Source organism: Poecile atricapillus, chromosome 1, assembly GCF_030490865.1.
Source record: "Poecile atricapillus isolate bPoeAtr1 chromosome 1, bPoeAtr1.hap1, whole genome shotgun sequence".
NCBI classification, from domain to species: domain Eukaryota; kingdom Metazoa; phylum Chordata; class Aves; order Passeriformes; family Paridae; genus Poecile; species Poecile atricapillus.
The window spans coordinates 95,942,671-95,963,941 of NC_081249.1; the positions used below are offsets into that span (position 1 = coordinate 95,942,671).

The 21,271-nt window shown below is 35.8% G+C and overlaps 1 protein-coding gene across 9 annotated transcripts in view; it reads right to left on the minus strand.

Annotated features, from left to right (window-relative positions):
* The window catches only part of ABI3BP (ABI family member 3 binding protein), a 139,323-nt gene that overhangs the window by 44,649 nt on the left and 73,403 nt on the right, over positions 1–21,271 (minus strand). For 4 of the 9 annotated variants that reach the window (XM_058862671.1, XM_058862662.1, XM_058862654.1 and 1 more), the window contains exons 22-37: positions 20,577–20,642; positions 20,091–20,153; positions 19,013–19,072; positions 18,580–18,645; positions 17,604–17,678; positions 16,470–16,544; positions 15,447–15,521; positions 14,537–14,614; positions 13,920–13,994; positions 12,797–12,862; positions 11,516–11,596; positions 5,838–5,885; positions 5,268–5,342; positions 3,668–3,715; positions 3,064–3,138; positions 804–878 (exon numbers count right to left, since the gene is read on the minus strand). In XM_058862671.1, coding sequence (XP_058718654.1) covers positions 804–878; positions 3,064–3,138; positions 3,668–3,715; positions 5,268–5,342; positions 5,838–5,885; positions 11,516–11,596; positions 12,797–12,862; positions 13,920–13,994; positions 14,537–14,614; positions 15,447–15,521; positions 16,470–16,544; positions 17,604–17,678; positions 18,580–18,645; positions 19,013–19,072; positions 20,091–20,153; positions 20,577–20,642 — 1,101 coding nt within the window. The remainder of the gene's footprint in view (positions 1–803; positions 879–3,063; positions 3,139–3,667; positions 3,716–5,267; positions 5,343–5,837; positions 5,886–11,515; positions 11,597–12,796; positions 12,863–13,919; positions 13,995–14,536; positions 14,615–15,446; positions 15,522–16,469; positions 16,545–17,603; positions 17,679–18,579; positions 18,646–19,012; positions 19,073–20,090; positions 20,154–20,576; positions 20,643–21,271) is intronic. The other 5 variants (XM_058862698.1, XM_058862679.1, XM_058862636.1 and 2 more) reach the window with 4 other exon arrangements.

Below are 21,271 nucleotides of genomic sequence, written 5' to 3' on the forward strand. Positions count from 1 at the left end.
TCTGTGAAGCTGTGCAAATTTTTGAACATGTTGTTGTGGGTGATGATTCAACATATGTATTTCGATTTTTCTGATGAATCAGAAGATACATTTTCTGCTAAGAATTTTTTTTATGGATTATTTCTGTAATTTGAAAATAATCCCAAAGAGATCTCCTGTTAGTGCAATCAATACAATGCCAGTGCAGAGACTAAAGGCAAAATGACTTTTACAGTGTGGTGTCAGATGAACTCTCCACTCCTAACAGCAATAACAAACAGAGCTTTCTGCAGAGTAAACTGCAGTAGCTCTAACACTTCCTAGTAGTGCTTATTAAGTGTTTCACATTCAAAAAACCTGTTGCATTTAAATCAACTCTGTATTTAAAAAAAAAACAAACAAAAAAACCTCAGCAAAGCAGTCAAAGCAGAACAAATGTGGAAATTTACCACTAATTTTCAAGTGGACAAAGATATTTCCAAAGTTTTGGGAACAGGAAGATATTGTAATTTTACACTTTTAAAGAAGCAACTGAAAATTACAAATATTTCAGTCACACTCTAAGAAAATCAAGATACAGATTTTCCTGTGTGCAGGGGCTCAAGATGAATGTTAACCCATACATCTCCATCATGTGTCTGTATGTATAAATATCCAGCTGATTATCTTGTTCCATGACAGCTGTATAGCAAAATTTGATTATGGCAGTGAAGCACAGCCTATTCAATAAGTATCTCTGTATCTTCAGAGAAATCATCAATTCTGAAAACGTTCAAAGTGATAAAATCTTCATGCACTGAAGGGAAAAATATTGATAAACTTACTTGCTCTAGTTGGAGGAACACGTGGACTGGGTGATGTTTTCGGTTTGGAAGGCCTGTGATATATATCTTTAGAGGCTGAAAGAAAGAAATTGTGTTAAGCATTATTAAATTAATAAGTAGCTACAAATACACTGCTCTGTAATGGGTGTTGTCCTGGAATGATTCATAATATCAAATTCAAGTGACAAAAATGCCTTAGTCAAGTGGATCTGCCTCAAGGCATATGATCCAGGATCAATGAAGTGATTGTGTTCTGACAGTGAAATTGAGGTTTGAGTGGAACAGAATTATTATTCAGTCCTTTATGAAGGACTGAATTTAATTTCTTAAAACTGGAGGGGAAGGGAAGCAGAGAAAGAAAGCTTTCAGGAGGGAGGTTTGCCCACCCAAACCTCATGACCACCTGCAACGGTGCTATCTCACATCTCAGGAAGACTGAGAATATATAATTGGGATCTTGTTCTGATCTGCCCTCTGCTTCTTACCATTAAATCTTGAAGGAAATTTTCCTATCTTAGGTGCATAACAACTTGCAAGGAACAAGGATTCTCTTTGATTATTTCATAGAAAATAAGAGACTGAGAACCTCAACTGTTAAATTATTAAGGAGCTTGCAGAGAAAGATGACAAATTTATTCAGGTCTGCTTTTAATGATTTGTGCTGAAGAAGAAAGATAATGTGACCATTCAAACAACAGATCATCATTACCTATTGTTGCCTTTGATTTCTCAGTTCTAAACCTAATTGTTTCCAGAACTGCATTAACGTAATAAAACAACAAAACCAGACTATTACCAAGAACAATCAAAATGTTACAATCACAATCTCCACAATAATCATACCATCCCTGCTAGGGCTGATGACAGATAATCACCCCTCCCTGAAACTCAACATAGAAGTATTATGTTCCTCAGAATTTCCTCCAATTCAAGGTAACAGCTCTAATACAGAACAGATCCCAAATATAAATCCAAAGCTTTTGTAAAAGCCACAAAAAGACTGTGGGTGGGTTGTTTTTACCTTCAGCTTTGTACACTTTCCTGACTTATTTAAAGGTTTTGTTTCAAGCAATAGGTGCAGATTTACTGGAGAGAAAAGGAACCTGAGTTGTTGTCTCTCTGCCCACCTCTTCACCAACACCATCTAATACTCTATATACCTTGGAGACCCATACTGGGTCTGACTGGGATGGAGGTTATTTTCTTCATGGCAGCCCCTGTGTTACTCTGTTTTGGATTCATGAGCAAGGATGTGTTGATAAAATACCAATGTTTTAGTTATTCTTGAATATGGATTGTTAGAGCATCCAAGAGTTCTTTGTTTTTCACTCTGCCCCAGGCAAGAGGGCTGGGCAGGATGCTCAGAGAGGACACAGCCAGGACAGCAGAACCACCCTGGTCAAAGGGATATTCCACCTCATATAAAGTCATGCTTGGCAACAAAACTTTCCAAAGCCTCCACTGCTCCTAGACTGGCACTGGTCTGCCTGTGGGATGTGGTGTGCAGTTGCTTTGTACCACTTGCTTTTTTCCCTCCTCTTTTTATCCTTCCTTATTAAACTGTCTTTATCTTGAACTATGATTTTTTCCCCTATTTTTTTTTTCCTTACTTCTGCTCTTCTGATTGTCTCCCCAAGAACACTGTGGGGTAGAATGAGCGAGAGGTCAGTGTGTGCTTAGCTTCTGGCCAGGTCAACCCACTACGGTACCTCACGTCATACAAGTGTGAGTTGCATAATTTATTTTCTCCCCCCTTAATTCTCCTAAGGTTGTACATGGGTATAACAACCCATGTAGACACAATTATAGGAAGTATTACACATATTTGAATCTCTGAACATCACAAGGGCTCTGGCAAAGTGAACCAACAAGTATGAAAGAAAGCCTGTGCCTAAAAAAACAGAAGCAAGCACACAATTTGAGGAATACAGAGCAGAATCCTTCCTCTTTGTAACGACACCCCTCATTTGCACCTTCACTTTCCAGAACACAAGCAAGTTCACACAGAAGACTTATTTTCACTGAGAATTGTACAGAAAGCATCTGTTGCTGCAGTGAATTACAATGTAATAAAGAATTGAATATATTTTCAACTTACCAGACTGCTTATAAATTATTCATGTCACTGAATTTTGTCCCTCAAGGAATGTTCAAAAATATAATCCCAAGAAATACATGTAAATCTGAAGCTGCAGTGATCACAGTAGAATCCATGAGACGCATGTGTCAGCATGAAAAGGTAAAGAAACAATGAACTTACCAGGTTTTGTTCGTGGCACCTCTGGGCTTGGTGATGTTCTAGGTTTGGAAGGAACATGCTGTGGTTCTCTAGGAACTGGAATTTAAAAAAAAAATAAAATAAAAAAACCAGCAACTACAGCAACTATTAGAATTTTTTGAGAACTGATACTAAAAGAAACCATTACATTAAAGAGGAACACATGCCTTTGGGACCCTTCAGAATCACAAAAACTTGAGTGATGAAGAAATATGAATGCTTGATACATAACAAACCCCAGTATTGACGGAAAACCTCTGTAACAGGACAATACAAAACAAGACCAGTACGGTTGGATGGTATAAAAGGTGAAGCAGCACATGACAGAAAAGGAGTATAGAGACAGTCAAAGGTAGGTTGTGGTGCTTCCATCCACTTTGCAGAACACATTTGTGTGAGAAAAAAACAGGAAAAGATGATCATGAATTGTTAGTGAAAAATCACCAGACCCCCCCCCCTTACAGGATGAACTTTAATAGTAAAAAAATTATGGTAGTGGAGTGCAAATAAGAAGTGCTTGTGATGCTCAGTGAGAAAAAAGCTAAATGTGATCCCAAGTGATTTACACTGTAGGTAAAGCTGTTACCTATTGTTGGTTTTAGTTGATCAGTTCTAAGTGTTATAGATTCCAGGACTGTATCAGAAACAAAAGAGAAAAGATGTTTTGAAAGTTGAAAATTTACAATTAGTGCTACTTTCTGAATCATGTACTCTGTATACTGCCTCATACAGAAACAGCTGTATTAAAAGAAGCATCTGAGAAAGCAGTGTCCCCTTCAACATAGTGTGAGCTTTTTTCTCCCATAGACTCCAATGAAATATCCAAATATTATCATTTTGTCATTCAGAAAATGGCTTTTTAGTGACCCCAATCTCTTCCCTTGGTGATGTGTTTCAAATGCACTCCATGTACACAAGTGGAATCTGACAGTCCTTGCTTGTGTACTGAACACCATTATTAAAGAACATTAGATGGTGTGTTCCATAATGCATATAAAGTCATATAATCCAGCTCTAGACTGGAATGGATCTAAAATAAAACTGGGTGGTTTAGAGACATAGGGATGTGAAATTGATGTGTCAATTCTTCTGTATGGATTACAGTTGAAAAAAATAAGCGTCTTTGGATCTTTTAAGACAATTACAAGATAAGTGGATGATGCTGTAGAAAATATTCTATATATTGCAGATTCTTGAAGAAACAGTAAACTGTTGGGGTTTTTGTTTTTGTTTGTTTTAAACATATGTTAATACAAGCTCATAACATTTTGTGTAACAAAACCGTAAATTATTTCTACCATTTCTGAGAAGGCCAGACTACCATAATAAAAAATGGCCATAAAGGTAAAAACTGAGTGTATGAGAAGTTGCATCTTAAGGTGTAATTGGGAAACAATGTTTTATAATCAGATGCCATGGTTAAAAAATTATGAGATGACAAGGATTATGACTGTTTGCTACATGAGGAAATCACATCTAATAGATAACATCAGATTTCAAAATTATTGGTCTATGTCTACACTTTAAAGGTCTTAATAAAGTGTTTATCCTTAGATTTTTCACATTCACCAAAGGATAACATATGCTGATATTTGAGACTCATGAATTTTTTTGTTGATATTACCAACTGGAGAACATAGGACAGAAATAATTTTTTCTGCCTACCATTGAATTCAATTGCTCCCACATTTAATGACATAAAAATCAAGTATTTTGAAATACAATTTAAAGGATCATTAATGACAATATTTATACTCAAGTACTAAGTGTGCATGTATAAATGGGAAATTTACTACCTCTTTCATAAAATAATAATGACATGAAATTAATTGTGGCTTAGAATGGAAACAGATTTATTCTAACAATGCAAACCAATGTTGGAAAGAAGTATACCCCCAAGGAGCCTCAGTACACACTTTATTTGCTTGCTATTTGCTTTAGTTAGCAAGGTTAATCTGAGTGTAACACCACTATTCTCATCCTGTTGTCCTGAAGCAGCAGAGCTTTATTGTTTTGCTCAGTGAAAAATACTTAGCAAATATCACTACTCATGAAAACTACAATTAAATTGCTGAACATCACAGAACCCCATTCTGTTTTAACTGGTTCAGATAACTAAATAGCTGTTCATAAATACATTTCAGTCCAAAATAAACTGTACTAGAAACAATCACAAAGAAGTTTACCATCTTTGGCTTGTGGGATATGAGGTTTGGGTGAAGTTTTGGGTTTAGAAGGAACACGTTGAGTCTCCTTTGGGCCTGGAAGAGAAAATGTGGGCAATAAGTTGGTTAAATTGCACAGGAATTAGCATCTGATACCAGCTGAACACACAAGCACAGAAACCTCAGAACCACAGAACCACAGAACACCTGCAACTGAGAAGAAGTAGGCAAGTCAGGTAATACTCTCCATGTGTTTACAACAATCTAAGCAAGAAAGTGGAATTTTAGTAATTTTTGAAGCTCAGTTTCTGTTTGTTTTTAAAATAAAAACTGGAACAGGTGCAAACAAGCATAATTATGAGAAAGGTGATTCAGAGCTGGCAGCATAATTTCTTTTTCTATAAAGGAGATATTCCAACTGGAAAGAGAGCAATACACCCAACTGTTCTGAATGCAAAGCAAGATAATTACCTAGAAGAAAAATGAGGTTAAATGAAACAATCCTGAGGCATAAGGATTCACTAACTTCAGTAATGCTTGCTGTGATGTAAATAAAGCAAACACAACAGCTTGCCGAGGAAATACTTTTACCTATGGGTGACCTTGGTGGTTCAATTCTAAGTGTAATAGGTTCCAAGACTGCAACAGAAACAGTGTGACAAAGTGAGTAAGGACCACACTCCAAAAACTTAAAATTACTCCAGTTGTAAGTATAAAAGCTGGTACTAACACAACACCACAGTAATGTGGATCTTCAAGCAGACTTTTAAACTGTGGTCAGTTAAAATTCTCAGTAATACAGTTGAAATAAAAAATAAGTTATTGGACAAAATTGATGGCAATAGAAGCAAAATTACGTGGATATAAATCAGTAAATCCAAGAACAAACAAGAGAAGAGATCACAGAGCTTAACTCAGAGACAGCAAGGGACTCTTGATATACAGAATGTCAGGAGTCACCAAACTGAACTCTGTACTAGAAAATAGCATGCAGACCATGACAAAATAGTTGAAGTTCTCTTCTAAAGTGAGCAATTAAGCAGAGGGCTAAAAGGCTAATATTGGTAGAGCTGTATTTATTATCTGAAAAAACTTAGTTTGATAAAGCCTATAGTTAGTTTTTTCTCATATCCACTTACAATTTGGATCACAAAACCATTATATCATGCCCTTTTCCTGGCCACAGGCTATACCAAATGGGTCAAAAAATGATGAGATTGCAGGATCTATGAAAATTTCTTGGCAAAAAAAGAAAATCTATTAAAGTAATGTTAATGCATAAATTCTTACCTCTCAAGGCAGTAACAAGTAAAGTAGTGTATAACACACAGATATCCACACCTAAAGATTGAACCTGGTCTATAATCCACATTCACTTATCTCCCAAACTCTCTTATGCATCTACCTATTTTAAAAATGGGCTTCACAATAAATAACACTATAAAACTTTGATTGCAATTGAGTGGGTTAATACTAAAGTATTTATTAGATGTCTATTAACATTCACAATGCAATATTCTGTAGTATTAATATTGCTGCAAATGAAGAAAAATCCCCAAAACAACCAGTATTAACTTCTATTGACAGTGGCCAAATAGTCCATAGAAATCTCAGACTAGTCACTAATTTTTCAAATGTTCTCACTACATATGCAGAAAGCAAAGAAAAGAAAAACTACCTAGAGGAAAAAAAAGTTGAAGTTTTTATTTTCTTTATTTTCTGCACTAATGGCAAGCTTCAAAGTACATAATTTAAAAATAAGTAGCTTATCAGATTCAGCTTGAGGTGTTTTGATCTTAGCAGATCCTTTGGGCTTCAAATGTGAGGAATATGTATTTTGGATACTGGGAAAAGATTGTTTTGTGAAAACCAGCATTTAAGCTGAAAGTAAATGGTCTCATAGCAAATCACTTTCAGTAATGAGGAAATGAAGTCTAGGAAATTACCCTCAGTCCATATCAATGAATAATCACAGAAAAAAAAAAAATTGTACTATGTGTTTAATGCATGAAGTATCGTTGGATATGAACCAAACAAGCAATGGTTATCCAATTGATGGATAACCAAAGAGCTGGATGCTCCTCTGCAGAAAAATTAACTTCTCATAGTTTAGTTAAAAGCCAAAGAAAAGAGACTTAACAAACAGTGCTAAGAAAAGGTTTTCATGTGACATTGACCTTGACAAATCAATGTCATTAGAGGAGTTTTGAGAATATTTAATTGTGTAGAACTTGTAGTTGAAAACTATGAGTTTAAGTGATTTGTTACTAATTGGCCAAATCAAACTCATTCTATTTTATCAAATCATTTAAGAGCTGTCCTTCTCCTGTGAAATATCTTATATGTAGTCAGCTTCATCCAGGCTTTAAAGAGCAAATAGACTGCTGAAAACATCTTGAAGCCCTTTTCAGAATACAACTGGCACAGTAAATGCAAACAGTGATTCAAATTCTCTTTTGAATTAGATATAACATTTCAGGACTCACTGCAAAGGAGAGACCTTTGTTCTTAGTATGCATAAAAAATGTATCTATTAAACACATCACTTATTATATCTTCCCATACTAAAAAAAGGCCATGTATTACTTTATATAAACTGCGCTCCTCATTAAAAATAAAATTACTTTTTTTTTTTAAATTGAACACAAATTTGGATGTATTATTTGAAATAATGCAGTATTTTCCACACGTTTGAGAAGTTATCAAGCAATGTGCTACAGAATGCCTTCTGCAGGAATTGTTTAGCAGTGTGAAGATTTAAAAGTCATTTTTAGATGGTTATTTCTATATTCCATAAAATCTTTATTATTGCAATATCCTTATTCTTTCTTTTTCTAATGTAAGTGAAACTTTTAAGTAGATACGTTTGAAGTTTTCTATTTTTTAGAAGACATCTCCATGTTAGAAACATGGAGAAATAATAAAGCACCAAGACTGTACTTCCCTTTGCTGGGTTTGGACCACACATGAATAAGCAAGAAGCCTCCAGGAAATGGGGTTTTCAACTGCACATATTATCAGAGCAATGAAAAGAAGAATGACTAAGGATGACTCATAATCATTACCCTCTGCAGTCTTTGGACATTCATATGTGTAGGGACTCCTAGTAGTGACTGACACTGGAATGGCTGCTGCTGGAATAAAGAGAATTTTCTTAAAAGAAATACATGTGCAACAGCTGGTACGGCTTAGTTGCTCTTGCTTCCCAAATATAATCCACCTCTTCAAAACTCTTTGAATGGAAACACTGAGTAAATGATAAATTTACTGAAATAAGCCTGTATGTATGACTTTTGCTGCCTTTGGAAAATAAAAAAGGACATTTATCCTACAGGAACATTGGGAGATGAGCTCTCTAAAGCTTCACCTCCCTGTTTTATTTAATTTTTTAAATCTCTTTATGGCTCTGAAAAGCCACAGTTCCAGAGAACTCCATTTTCTTTGGTAAATCTTTCCTGGATTTCTCCCATAGTGATACAAAGGATAGATGTGAAAGACTTCAGGTGTAAATAACTGTAAATTCACAGAAAGCAATGCTGAATATCCCAGCAGATTATCTAGTGCTACTGCACATTAGATCATCAAGTTAACAAGCTTCCCATCTCTATCTAGAGTATTTAATTGGGTTTGAAAGGAAAAAAATTCCAAACACCCTGAAAAATAGAAAGAACTTTGAAGTCAAAATTGATAGAATTATTTGATATTAGCTTGACTTTTCAAACAGAATCTGTTTTCATTCCTAAATACATCTACAATCATTGAGTAATCTTTGTGCTTATCCTTCAAAGTTTGCTTTGTTTACTCTGTTTTGACTCAGCCTCTGTCCCTCCCTACAGATTTTAGTTAGGAAAGAAAAAGTGATGGATAAATATTGTATGATGGGCTTCAAACTGTATTTTTGGACATACTAACAATTTGTCATGCTGTAATTCACAAGCATTTTAAGACTCACAAGTACACTTATTTCAATGAAGTTACCTTGAAATTTTAAAATACAATAAAATATGAGACCACTTCCAAAACTTTGTCAGTTTGGATAAAAAATTACATTCTTAATTTAAAATTTCTATTCCCCCACAAGAAGGTTTATGGTGGTTTACCTGGGTGGACAGTGTTAAAATTTAAAAGATTGAATTATTTCAGAATTCTAAATTTTCTCTCTTTACTTTACTGACATTTTTTTTATAGCTTAGACAGCTTTTATATTTGATACTATTGACACTATTCTAAGAATGCAAAATACTCTAAAATGTCTTCAGAAGAAATAATTTATGCATTTAAGTAAATGCCCAGAGAGGCTGTGAAGTCTGAATCCCTGGAGATATTTAAAAACTTTTCTGTAAAGAAAGTGTTGCAGTGCATTTGGGTGCACAACAGAAAATTCATTATGAATGGAGAATGAAAAATGGAGAATATTTAGAGAGAGGTATTCATGCTAACAATAGTAAAAGTGAGGACAATGGCTGGGCGTGATCACATTGGCAACAAAACCTTATTTGTTTTCATGCAGGCAACAGATTCAGTTACCCAAATACCAAGAAAGAGAATGAAACTGTGAACTTTCACTAGAATTCACAGTTTGTTAGCTGGAAAATATGAAAATCATTTAAATGTTTGGGGTTTTTTAAATGAAGCTTTTTTCTCCGCTGCCAAAGAAGGCAAATACTTTACCAGAAACAGCACAAAAATCATGTTAATAATGAGAGGCAAAAATAATTGCTTGATGCAAAGGCAGTTGTTAGCAAATCGTTGATTAAATATGAATTTGGCATACATTGTTCATTATTTTGATTCACTGTTAGGGAAAGGTGACAACCACTATCATGAAACAAGTTTCTAGCTTAAGCTGAACTTCCAATTGATGCTCGTACACAGAGAGGCTCCTGCTCTTTGATCATTTTGTCACCTACCCAAACCAAATCTTAACCCCATGCACTGCATATTTTACAGCTCAAATAAGATTTTCCAAACAGGAACATCATTTGTCACATGAAAACACATGCCAGTTTCACTACCTACTTACAAGAGTCATGACAAGCTTCATCAAGATTGAAAAGTGAGTCTTAGGATTCTACCAGATTGATTAGTGAGACCACTACTGGGAAAGAAAAGAACCAGAGGCATGTGTTCAAATATGGAACAATGTCTCTTTCCTTGCAGGCATACAGAAACTCTCTATAGAGCCACTCAGTGTGGAAACATCAGGATAAAACCTTGATCTTGGCAGTCCCAGGGTGTAAAACAAATTTATGCAACAGTTTCCAAATGAGTTGCTTTTTTTCTCAGCCCTTTCAAAAAACAACATACAGGGCTCAGATCTATATTCAGACATAGACATCTACAGCTGAGACAAAAGTAATGATTCTTATAAAACAACATTGGATTTCCTACACTAAAAATTATGAAGGAGCAGTGATCAGCATAAAAAACTAATTATGCACAGTATTCTGAAACAATTCCAAGTCATAAGTGCCATTCCTTTAACAAGCTTCACAGGGAATAATTTGGTCTGAAGAGAATGAATTTCTTTTCATGAGCAAAAAATTATTTGCGGGGAATCTGGAAAGAGTTTAATAAAATCATCTGATCTCTTCCAGTATTGAGTAATATATTCTTACAATAAACAATTATGCAATTTCAAGCATTCTAATTTCATTATAAACCATGTAACACTAGAAATATTTTTACAACTGTATTTATTTATTCTCCAGGTCCAGAAAATGCCAGGTGTGTTTTATTCTCTGCTATACATCACAGACCAAATTTAACCTCGGTGTGAAGGTGCTATTTCATTTGGGATAATAAAATATGTCTTTACTGAATTCTAAAGCAAAATTCCATTCTTACTTTCAGAGTTTCAGGTAAGTCTACATATGCACTAATGATCACTGAATCAATACAAATACTATGGTTCTGTGTAAGACACTATAACCATCAGCAAAACAGTAAAATTTTTGTTGTCTAGACCCTATGCTGAGCTAAGCTGGAAAGCTTGTTATTTCAAAATGAAAAGCAGGAAAACAATTTGCTTTGTTGTCAGACTGCATGAGTTGGTGACTTGGTTAAAAGTTTTCTTGCTTTGCTTCTATTTTTTTTTTTGGGGGGGGGGGGGGTGGTGTCCAATACAAAAATATTTTTCCATGAAGAGGAATTCCTCACCTTTCTGATGATTAAGTGCCAAACTTCACATTCACACAGAAGAAATTCAAGCTAAAATGTGCTACTTAAGTGATACACTATAACAAATGCTTGCTATGGAAATTAATTACCAGGTTTAGTTCGTGGCTTTTTGGGTCTGGCAGATGGTCTAGGTTTAGATGCAGAAGTAGTGAGTTTTGCTTCCTTAGGAGCTGAAAGAAATATACTGGTTTATAAGTTTATGCTTTCCACTGTATCACAAAAAAATCAAATGAGGCAATGAATGGCTACTGGGAACAAAAGCAAATGGTAGAATCAAATATGCCAAGAAGACTTCTCAAAAATCTTCCTAAGAATTCACTACTCCAGCAAAACCTCTGTTTGTTCCTCACTGTAAGAATGAGTAATTGCATTTAAATATGAAACGGAAGCTTGCAATCACATCTGAATGTTCATCTCACTAAGTTAGCAAATTCATTTTTGCTAGATGCCTAAGAGCTAAAACAATAATGCTTTTTATGCTTTTGAATTCCAGGTCAATTTAAAGCCCAATCAGAAGACATATATAGACAAAATATACAGAAATGTCCTCAATTTTTGGCACAGTAAAGAAATTACTGGCAAACAGCTGGAAGAACATGGAATTGATTAAAAAATAATGGAACTGCTTCATAACTGCAGTCATTGAATTCTGCTAATAGAACTGAAGTAGATAATATAAGTAGAATAGCAGTACTATGTAAGTGGCAAAAAATTAAGAAAAATGAGTCCTAGAAACCCTTTTCCCACCAAACATGCACATGTAGAAATTGTAATTAGCTAATCTGCCTGTTAGCCTGATTTCAGATGAAGCGTAAACTGAGTTTCAGGCAGAGGTAAGTAACTTTGTACATTTTTAAAAAAGCAGTGCTATGAGACCACTTTCCAATTAAATGTTTCATAGCAATTGACACAGCAGAATAGTGTTTGATGTCTACAAAAAGAGCAGAGACCCATGAAGTGACTGAGAGATGTTTTTCAAACCAAAACTACATTCAGAAGGATTCGTAAAACATGTTAACTTAGTACCACAGGAATCCTTCACTGGGAGTTCTGGGATTAACATCCCCATTTACTACTACCTTTACATTTCAATTGTATTTCCAATGAGTTTTCTGAACAAAGAGTGTTGGTCTAGAAAACCTCTCAGCAAAATGGAAGTTAAAAATTTTTACTGTACCATGGAACTAGCAAAACTGCATCAAAAAATGGTTTCCTTTTCTCCTAAGTTTAGAAAAACATTTCTGAATTCTTGTCTCCTAACTTTCTTCTTCTTTCAAAAAAATGTATTAAATAGAGATAAAGTAACAGAGTACAAAATGTGGCTTGGACTGCAAAGAAGAGTGACTAACAGCTACAGAAACATGTATTACCTAGGGTTGCTTTTGGTTGTTCAACAGTCTGAGAAGTTTTAGGCTCCAAAAGTGGTGGTTTAGGGGCTAGAAAAGAAAAAATTCCAGTGTAATCAAACCGATCAGTAGATGTATCAACACGAAGCCAAAAGTGTTATCATTTCAACAGTTCAAGGGAGATTTTAAGCAGTGTAGATAAGCCTTAATCTTGTGTGTAACACCCCACACTCCTTTTAGCTTTGTTTCTTATGAAATTGCACACTGAATGATTGTGTGAGAGTCTGCTTCTAAGGCTCCTTCCCCTTATTTATGTTCTCAAGACATTTCTAATCCTGCTTTTGATTCAATCGGCAAATAAGTTTCTCTTCTGTAATGGGAGAATAGTGAAAAAGGAGAGATGATGAAGAAAAGAACACTGTAATGAACACTGAAGAATCTATATGTAAGGAAACGTCTAAAGGCTAAATTTTGCTAAAAATCCTAAGTCAGTACCTGCAGTTGATTGTAAGAGAGGCATAAGACAATAAAGGCAGGTCCTGTGTTTTACTGATCTGTCTGGTTATAAGACATGAGAACAGAAGCATTTGAGGCCTCAAATAATCCACAGCATAATATTTATTTGTCCAGTACCTGAATCACTAAAGGAAACAAATTGTTTTCCCTTAATACCAAATTCAAAGATAATTAGTAGAGGTCTGTTTTTGTATCAAAAGGTAGAAAATACATGACACAATGATTATGTTCCTGTGGAATTAGCAAAGATATCATCTTTGCCATAGTATGTCAGTGTGAAAATGGGATATGGGGAGTGGCAAAGGACATTGTAAAAATTATAATCATATTTATTGCTTATAGGAGTGATATCAAAACAGCTTTGTGCTACCCAGAACTTTTTTTTCCATTCCAGTCCTTTAAAAAGGTTAGAACACTAGAGAACTGGTTTATATTTGGACCCAAATGCATAAAAGTGATGAGTTTAACACTCATTAAATTTATGAGGGTCAATGACCAATTTGAGAATGATGAGTTAGTTAGGATGCTCATGTAATGCATAACTCCTGTTCTTTTTAGGAAGTTTTGCTTAGATATTTTAGAGAAAATATCTGTCTGCATACCAACTTATGAAATTGTTGTGCACAATTACCAGGTTTCACATGTTGTACTTCTGGGGTAGCAGATGGTTTCGGTTTAGAAGGAATAAGTGGTATTTCTTTTGGAGCTGAAAGAAAGAGCTCAGATTTCAGTGAAAAATTGTTTAACAAGCATTTCCCGCAACAAACAGCACATGTCACAAGTTCATATTGAAGACAACTTAGTATGGAATGTCAAAGCCAGCTGATGAGATCAGATTTTGAAGTGTGGAATGGAGATGACATTGAAATGCTGTATGTTGATCAGAAATAAGATTCTGTGAGTCCAAAACAATTAAAATTTCCATTTTGAAAGCTTTACATACCAGAGACAATCAGCACATGCGTGTGTACTGGGAGTAAAAGAGATAGAATGCTAATAAGAGGATGATGGTGTTTATCATGCAAGAGACAAGTTTTGCTTCTCTGAGACAGTAAATCCACCCAGAACCTTGTTCTCATACACAGGTATGTCAAGAACAAAGATATAATGATGATGGAAGAGCAAGACTCTCTAACCAGGAAAAAGAATGATTATGGATGTGAAATGATATGTGGAAGGAACGCATTCATATGGGATGGAGTACTCAAAACAAACACGGAGTTTTTCACTGGGTGAAAACAACATTACCTAATGTTACCCTTGGCCATTGAAAAGGATGGGAAGTTTTAGGTGTGAAAGATTCCAGAATGGATTCACTTCTTGCTGCTGGAAGAAATGATGACAGTCATAAGAGAGTGAAGAGCTAATGGAAGAAACTCTTCCTTCATGAGCAAAAATAAATTTATTTTACCAAGAACAACAAATATTTCACTAATGCTTGGACATTCATCAGTTTAGTATACATCAGGGAGAAATCCAGGACTGCCCAGAACTTTAATGACTATAAATCAGTGCATCTGTGACACACAAAAATTCTGGATATTTATTTCCTCCTGCCTTCATTGCAACTGGTCTGGATCTCAACCACTGTCAAGTAAGATTTTAAGTAGAGATTTTGAACATTTTGAGTACTGGTCCAATACTTAAGAGAGATTGTACTGCGTACAATGTAGATATTTAATGAAAAGGACATGTTGAACAATCAATTAGTTACACATTAAAACATAAAAAATTTGGAATAGAAACCTGACGACAGATCCAGCTGTGGTTTCAGTCCAAAACCACTGTCTGTAACTGTTAACCAGTTTCATGCTGTTAAGGATACACTCATGTTAACATTTTTAGTGATGCTACAACAATATGCAACCTACATCACAGTGTTTTCATCAGAACTACTCTACAAATATCGTTTTTCAATTATTTTGAGAAAATAATATCTATTTTTCAACATACTGAATCATGTGACTGTGAGTTACCATATGCATTATAACTGTGAGAAAACACCAAGTTTAAACATTAGCAGCAACATAAATTTGAAATCAGCTGTTAGAGGCTAATCCAAATGTGCACTGAAAATAAAAGCAGTGTATTAATTTCATTTGAGTTCTAGAGCATGGCTTGAGCTGTTGAATTAAAAACTGGGTAGAGATTATTGTACCTGGTCCAGCTTCTGCTATTTCAGGCTTACTAGGTGCCACAGGAGTTGAAAGAACAGGTTGAATACCACCGAAAACTATAAAAAAACCACGTCACGTTATCTATGATTATTAATTCTTTCTACACACAGCTTTTCTTTGTCATAGAAAAACAACCAAAAAATTTGGTATGTTATAGCACACCTCATTTGCACTTCACCATAAGCACACCTTACCTCAGGGATGGAGCAGTATTGGTTTAGAGTGTGAGCTGAAGGTAGTGCTTAAAGTGAGAACTAAAAAGAAATTGTCGTCTAGATAAAGCTAATATTGCTTTGGATCACATAGTCCACATAGCTTAAAGTGACCCAGAAAATACAAAGATAAAAACTTCTAATACCATAAATATAAAGATAAAGCACTCAGTACCCCCTGCCCCCTCCAAACTATAAAAACTAAAAAGCACTGCAAATTTGTTTCCATGAAAAAAGCACCTGTCATATTTCTCTTAGGTGCTTTGGTTTGTGTCAATATTTTTTAGTGAATTTTAATGTCATATAATCTGTCATACACACATTAAAATCAAGGATAAAGTTAAAAAAAAAAATAAATCACTAAACAGCAAAAAAATAGTAAGAAAGGAGCTTCCTATGCTGGCAAGACAATATTTAGGATAAAAACGTGTTCTAACTGAGCATGTAACAATTAGGCTTGTAAGAAAACAACAAGTAATTTTGGAATTCTTATTTAGTCAGTAGTAGTATTAAACCTAGTTTAGTAGTATTAAAACAGGTTTACCTCATTTAAGTATATCTCAAAATAGCCCTAGAAGGTTTTTGAGAAATTAATGTGAGATCAGAAACACTACCAGGTGAGTTTCTCAGCAGAAAGAAAAGTTGTCATGTAAAAAAAAGGATGCTTTCAATGATCATGACTCAGAGGACAACATGGGAGATGATCAAAATATCTAGGATTAATAAAATTTCAAAAATGGCTGTCCAAACACCAAAAGGGGTTAAACTGATAAACTAATGCATTACTATTACCCGCGGTTGTTATTAGCACATGAGGTGTTCTGGAAAGTGGAGGCAGAGATTTTTCCAGGTCAGCTGAACTTGTAACTGTGGAAAAATGTAAACATCCCTGAGACAGATTCACACCGATGCACACATAGCAAGGGGGGCAAAAACCAGAAAAAGAAAGATTGATTTACATTGCTTTGCAAGATGCCAACACCGCTACAACAGAGTTTCATAAATTTCCAACTTTAAAAGAAAGTAATAAAATTTCAAAATTTTGAAGATGTCACATGCATCTAACAGACACACAGTGACAGGAACCTTGGCTGTCCTCCTAAAAGCAGATTTATCAACAGGAGTCAAATGTTCTGTGCCCATGTAACATGAAAAAAACCCTGTGCTTTTGACTTCACCTGCACCACAGAGAGAGACCCATTCACTTTAAATGCACGCAAATATGAATTTGTACAACCAGGTATTTCCATTTCTAAAGCTTTGCATGTTTCCATATAGCAAAAGCCATTATTTTGACTTACAGGTTTTAGCATGCTATACATCAAGCAATTTGTCATTTGCAGTATTTATCTAATTGATATAATATACATTAACACAACTTCTGTGATATATTGAAGAGACAGACTGGGACAGAAAATCTAACACAAAACTGTTGAAATATTGACTGCCAGGTTTAGGATGATTTTCTTTCTTATCTCTTGCACATTTGCAATGCCTTCAAATACATTCTTGAATACCTGTGACCCCAGCAATAAAAGTTCTAAGGTGCAATAGCAACATAACTTGAAAAAAAGTCTCATGAATAGAGAAAACTGAAAAATAATGTGTACGATATGGCTAATAGAAAATCCTCTGCAGTGAAATATCAAGAACGTATCTTTATAACTGATAATGAACCCATCTAGCTATTGGTCCTATTGCTCCTAATCTATTCAACAGCTTAAATCTACACAAAAAACATGAATTCCTGTGGTTTTATTTGTATTTGATCCTATACCACAAAATATCACCATGTAATTATAGAGCCTATCAGACACTGCAAACAAAATTCTGCTTCAGACATCAAGCAAGCCAAGCAAACAGCCTGTAACATCCTTGATGCAAAACCAAATACTAAGCAATGGAAGTATCATAAATACAATTTACCAGTCTCTGGTTTTGATATTTCTGCAGATGCAGAAGTTTGGGACAGGAAACTAATATGATTAGAGTCCAGTGAAGCTGGAAAAACAAAACCAAAACAAAACATTTTTTCGCATCATCTGAACATGTAGACTGAACACGATTCAAGACATTACTAAGAAACAAGATCTTGGGGAAAGGAAAATATCTCAAATGAACATGCCATGGATTTCCTTATGTAAAGGTGTGAAAATGCACTGATGATGAAAATGATGAAGAAGCTGCTAGAAGAAATATGAAGAGATCACATTACAAGAGAAGTGGAATTGCCACAGCCAAGGGAGTAATTAAATATGGTTTTGCACATATGGCCCCTTTCATGTCTACACTTATGCTTTACTGAGATCTAGGCCCAAGAGGAGTGGCAGGTTGGCTAAAAGCACAACAATATCTCTTGGGATAATTCCCATCTTGCATCGCTACCAGAACTGCAAAAATATCATTACTGCCAGAGGAAGCCAGTGTCTCAAATGGTGAAGAAACATCCTGTGATTCACCAAGGCTGAAATGAGGACTTGATCTTAAAACCCTAACACGGCCTCAAAAGCAGCAGCAGAGCAGAGCATTCCCAGCCCAGCTGGGTTTGCCTCTTAAGAACACTGCTGTGTTTGAATGCATCAGAGAAAGCAAGACCCAGCACCCAAACACAATGAAGCAGGAGAATGGAGCTGAAGGCCAGGTGCAACAACGTGGTCTCTCTGCAGAGTGTCACATGCTTCCTGCAGAAAATGCTCATCAGCCGTGGGAAAAGCGTGGGATCAAACAACAGAATTGCAGAACCAGTGTGGCCAGTGCTCCAGCAAGCCAAGCTGCACCAACAAGTCTTCATCCTCTCCATGGAAGGTGACAAGACAAGGATGTGCGGTGGTTTGGGGTGGGAGGTGTGATGGGAAGTGAAAGAGATGGGAGACAATGGGAAAAGGAGGCTGTTGCTAGTTACCCATCACAGTTTGTTGAGTTGTCGGGGAGGAAGGAGTGCTGGACTTCGGCCTCGGTCTTCGAGGAGCTAAGATCAAACACAGAAAGCACCTTCAGGTCCTCACACAGGCTGCTGTCACACAGCTCACATGGAGACAGAGCTAGAAAGAGGGGACGTGGCCCTGCTTGGGCCAGGCTACCACGGCACGGCTTCACTGCCCATGGTGGCACCGCGCTGCCTTTCAGCTGGCACTGGCAGCCAAGGCACGAGAGGAAACCTAGAAATGGTTCCCCAGGAAATTTACAGGGAGAAGAATTTTTAGTAAGGAGCCAGAAGGGTCCAGCCACATCACTGACCCACTCTTTGGGACACCAGCACATCTGAACAGGCTCATCACCACAGAGCAGAGCATTGCCAAAGGAAGCAGTGAAGGAGGGAATCTCTGGCTATTTACCCTTCCTTGTGGTTCCCCGTGAAGCAGGCGAGGTCGATTCCAGGTCTGGTCTCTTGGTCGCTACAGACACAGAAATGATCTTCAGATACCCACTCAGCCCTGCCACAGCAGTGCAAGCAGCAGCAGCTCACAGCCCCATAAATGTCTGTATTTAGGGCCACGCGTGCCCTTTCCTGGCACTACCTTGTGACTCAAAGCCACAGTCAAGTGTTGTGCCGTGGTTGCAACCAACACAACACTCCCTGAGCCTCAGTAGCTCAATGGCTCTAGAGCAGCAGCAAAATGCCAAAATATCCAATTCACCAAACCACTCCTTACATTTCCTTGGAAGTTGCAAAACCAGCAGGAAATGCAGGCAGAGCATGAGCCAAGACTCATCTTAGAATTCAAAATTCAGGATGACAAGTCCTGGATATGTCTTCAATGCAAGCAGCTACAAATACTAGTCACTAATTTTTCTAGTATGAAGGAATAAACTGCACACTATGCTATCAATATTCAGTCTTAACTCCCAGCTTTCCTAAAAGTTCAGTAATTTTTGCAAATAAGTATTTTCTTACTGTTTTCACTGTTATTGTTTTTTATATAGAACAGAATGTATAAGCTTTCGTCATTCACATGACAGGCCTTGCAATTCCCTGTGAAATATAATTTCCATTCTTCCTTACAGTTAGTCTCTAACCCAATGATTAACATTCCTACTCATCAAGCTTGAACTTTAGTTCTCATGCAAAAAGATAAAAAAGTTCTGTATGCTAACAAATCTGCATCAGTAAGAAGACACAAAATTATTTTTCTGCCATATTGAAATATTTCAAAAGGAATAGGAAGAATTTTCAAAATAAAAAATACACATAGAGTCAAACAGGAACTCTGTAACAAATTCTTTTTTTCACTGATCCCTTCAAAACTGACTTTTCAAGTGATGGAGAAGAGCATATGTTCAAACATCATAATCATGTCATTAGTATGGCAAATTTTTAAAGTGCATTAACAAACCATAGATACTTCTCAAAGCAGGTTAAAATTATATGAAATGATGGCAAGGAAAAGAAAAAAAATTAAAATATCTTTTTACCCTCTAATGTTCCTTGGCTTGCAAGGTCAGGAGAAGTAGATTTCAGCTTTGGTCTCTGAGGAACTGAGATTAAACCAGAAAACTGCCTTCAGAAATAGAGGTGAACTTTTTTTTTTTAAAGCTTTGTCAGTACAGAACTGTGTGAATAAAGTCCATATTACACACAGCTTTTTTACATAACTATTTGCATTCATTACAAGGTTATTCCACTTCAAAATCAGGGGGGCTTAGTTGATTTAGTGTAGTATACAGACAGTTAAGCTTTCAGTGAACTAAGCCTATAGAGTAGAAAATTAGGAAAAGCAATTGAGAAGCTTAAGAATTAAGTATCTCATCATTTACATAAATGACTGACCATCTTGCTGAAATGCTTGGCATTGCCTCTATCAGTAAAATAATTTAAATGTTTGGACTAAATTTTAAAATACAGATTTTCTTATTTAAGTATTGTGAAATGATAGAAATTAGAATGGAATCACTGTTTACCCATCACAGTCCTCGTGGTTTTCAGGAAAGGAAAAGGTGTGGGCTCCAGAACTGGCCTCGGGAGAGCTAAGATTAGAGATGGAAGCTATCTTGAGATGTTATGGCAGTCTCTCCATGCATATGAAAACATTATTTAATCACACCCAAATATGTCAATATGTAAATTGTGGTTTCTCATGGATACTCCTTCTACCAAATAAATCCTACATCAATTTATAGTCACTTGATACTGCCACAAACCCCACAGTCACTAGCCAAACACTGCTCCAACTGCACAATAGTGATGCTCCAGAGCTGCTTTTTAACTGCAGTAAATTACACATTCTTTTTCAGGCATGAAATATTTTCCAACTATAAATTGCAAACTAGACAATGAATAAATAGCCAGAACTTTTGTTTGCATCAAAGATACTGCCCACCTTATGTTTAATCTGAAAAACTACTAACTAGCTCTGATTATTATATACTTCATCATGCTTAAAAATATGAACTTTGGGTCAAAACTAATATATGTTTGGAAAAAAAAAGAGGAACAATAGGTTCTCCACTGAAAAATGCATAAAGGTGAATTTAAAAAAATGCATGAATGCGAACTTAATAAGGATTTCCATCAAGAGCTGGGCACACTGGTATAAGAAAACCTACTTGTGCTTTCTTAACCAAAATCAGTAAGAATCTCTAACAGAATAGTTGAT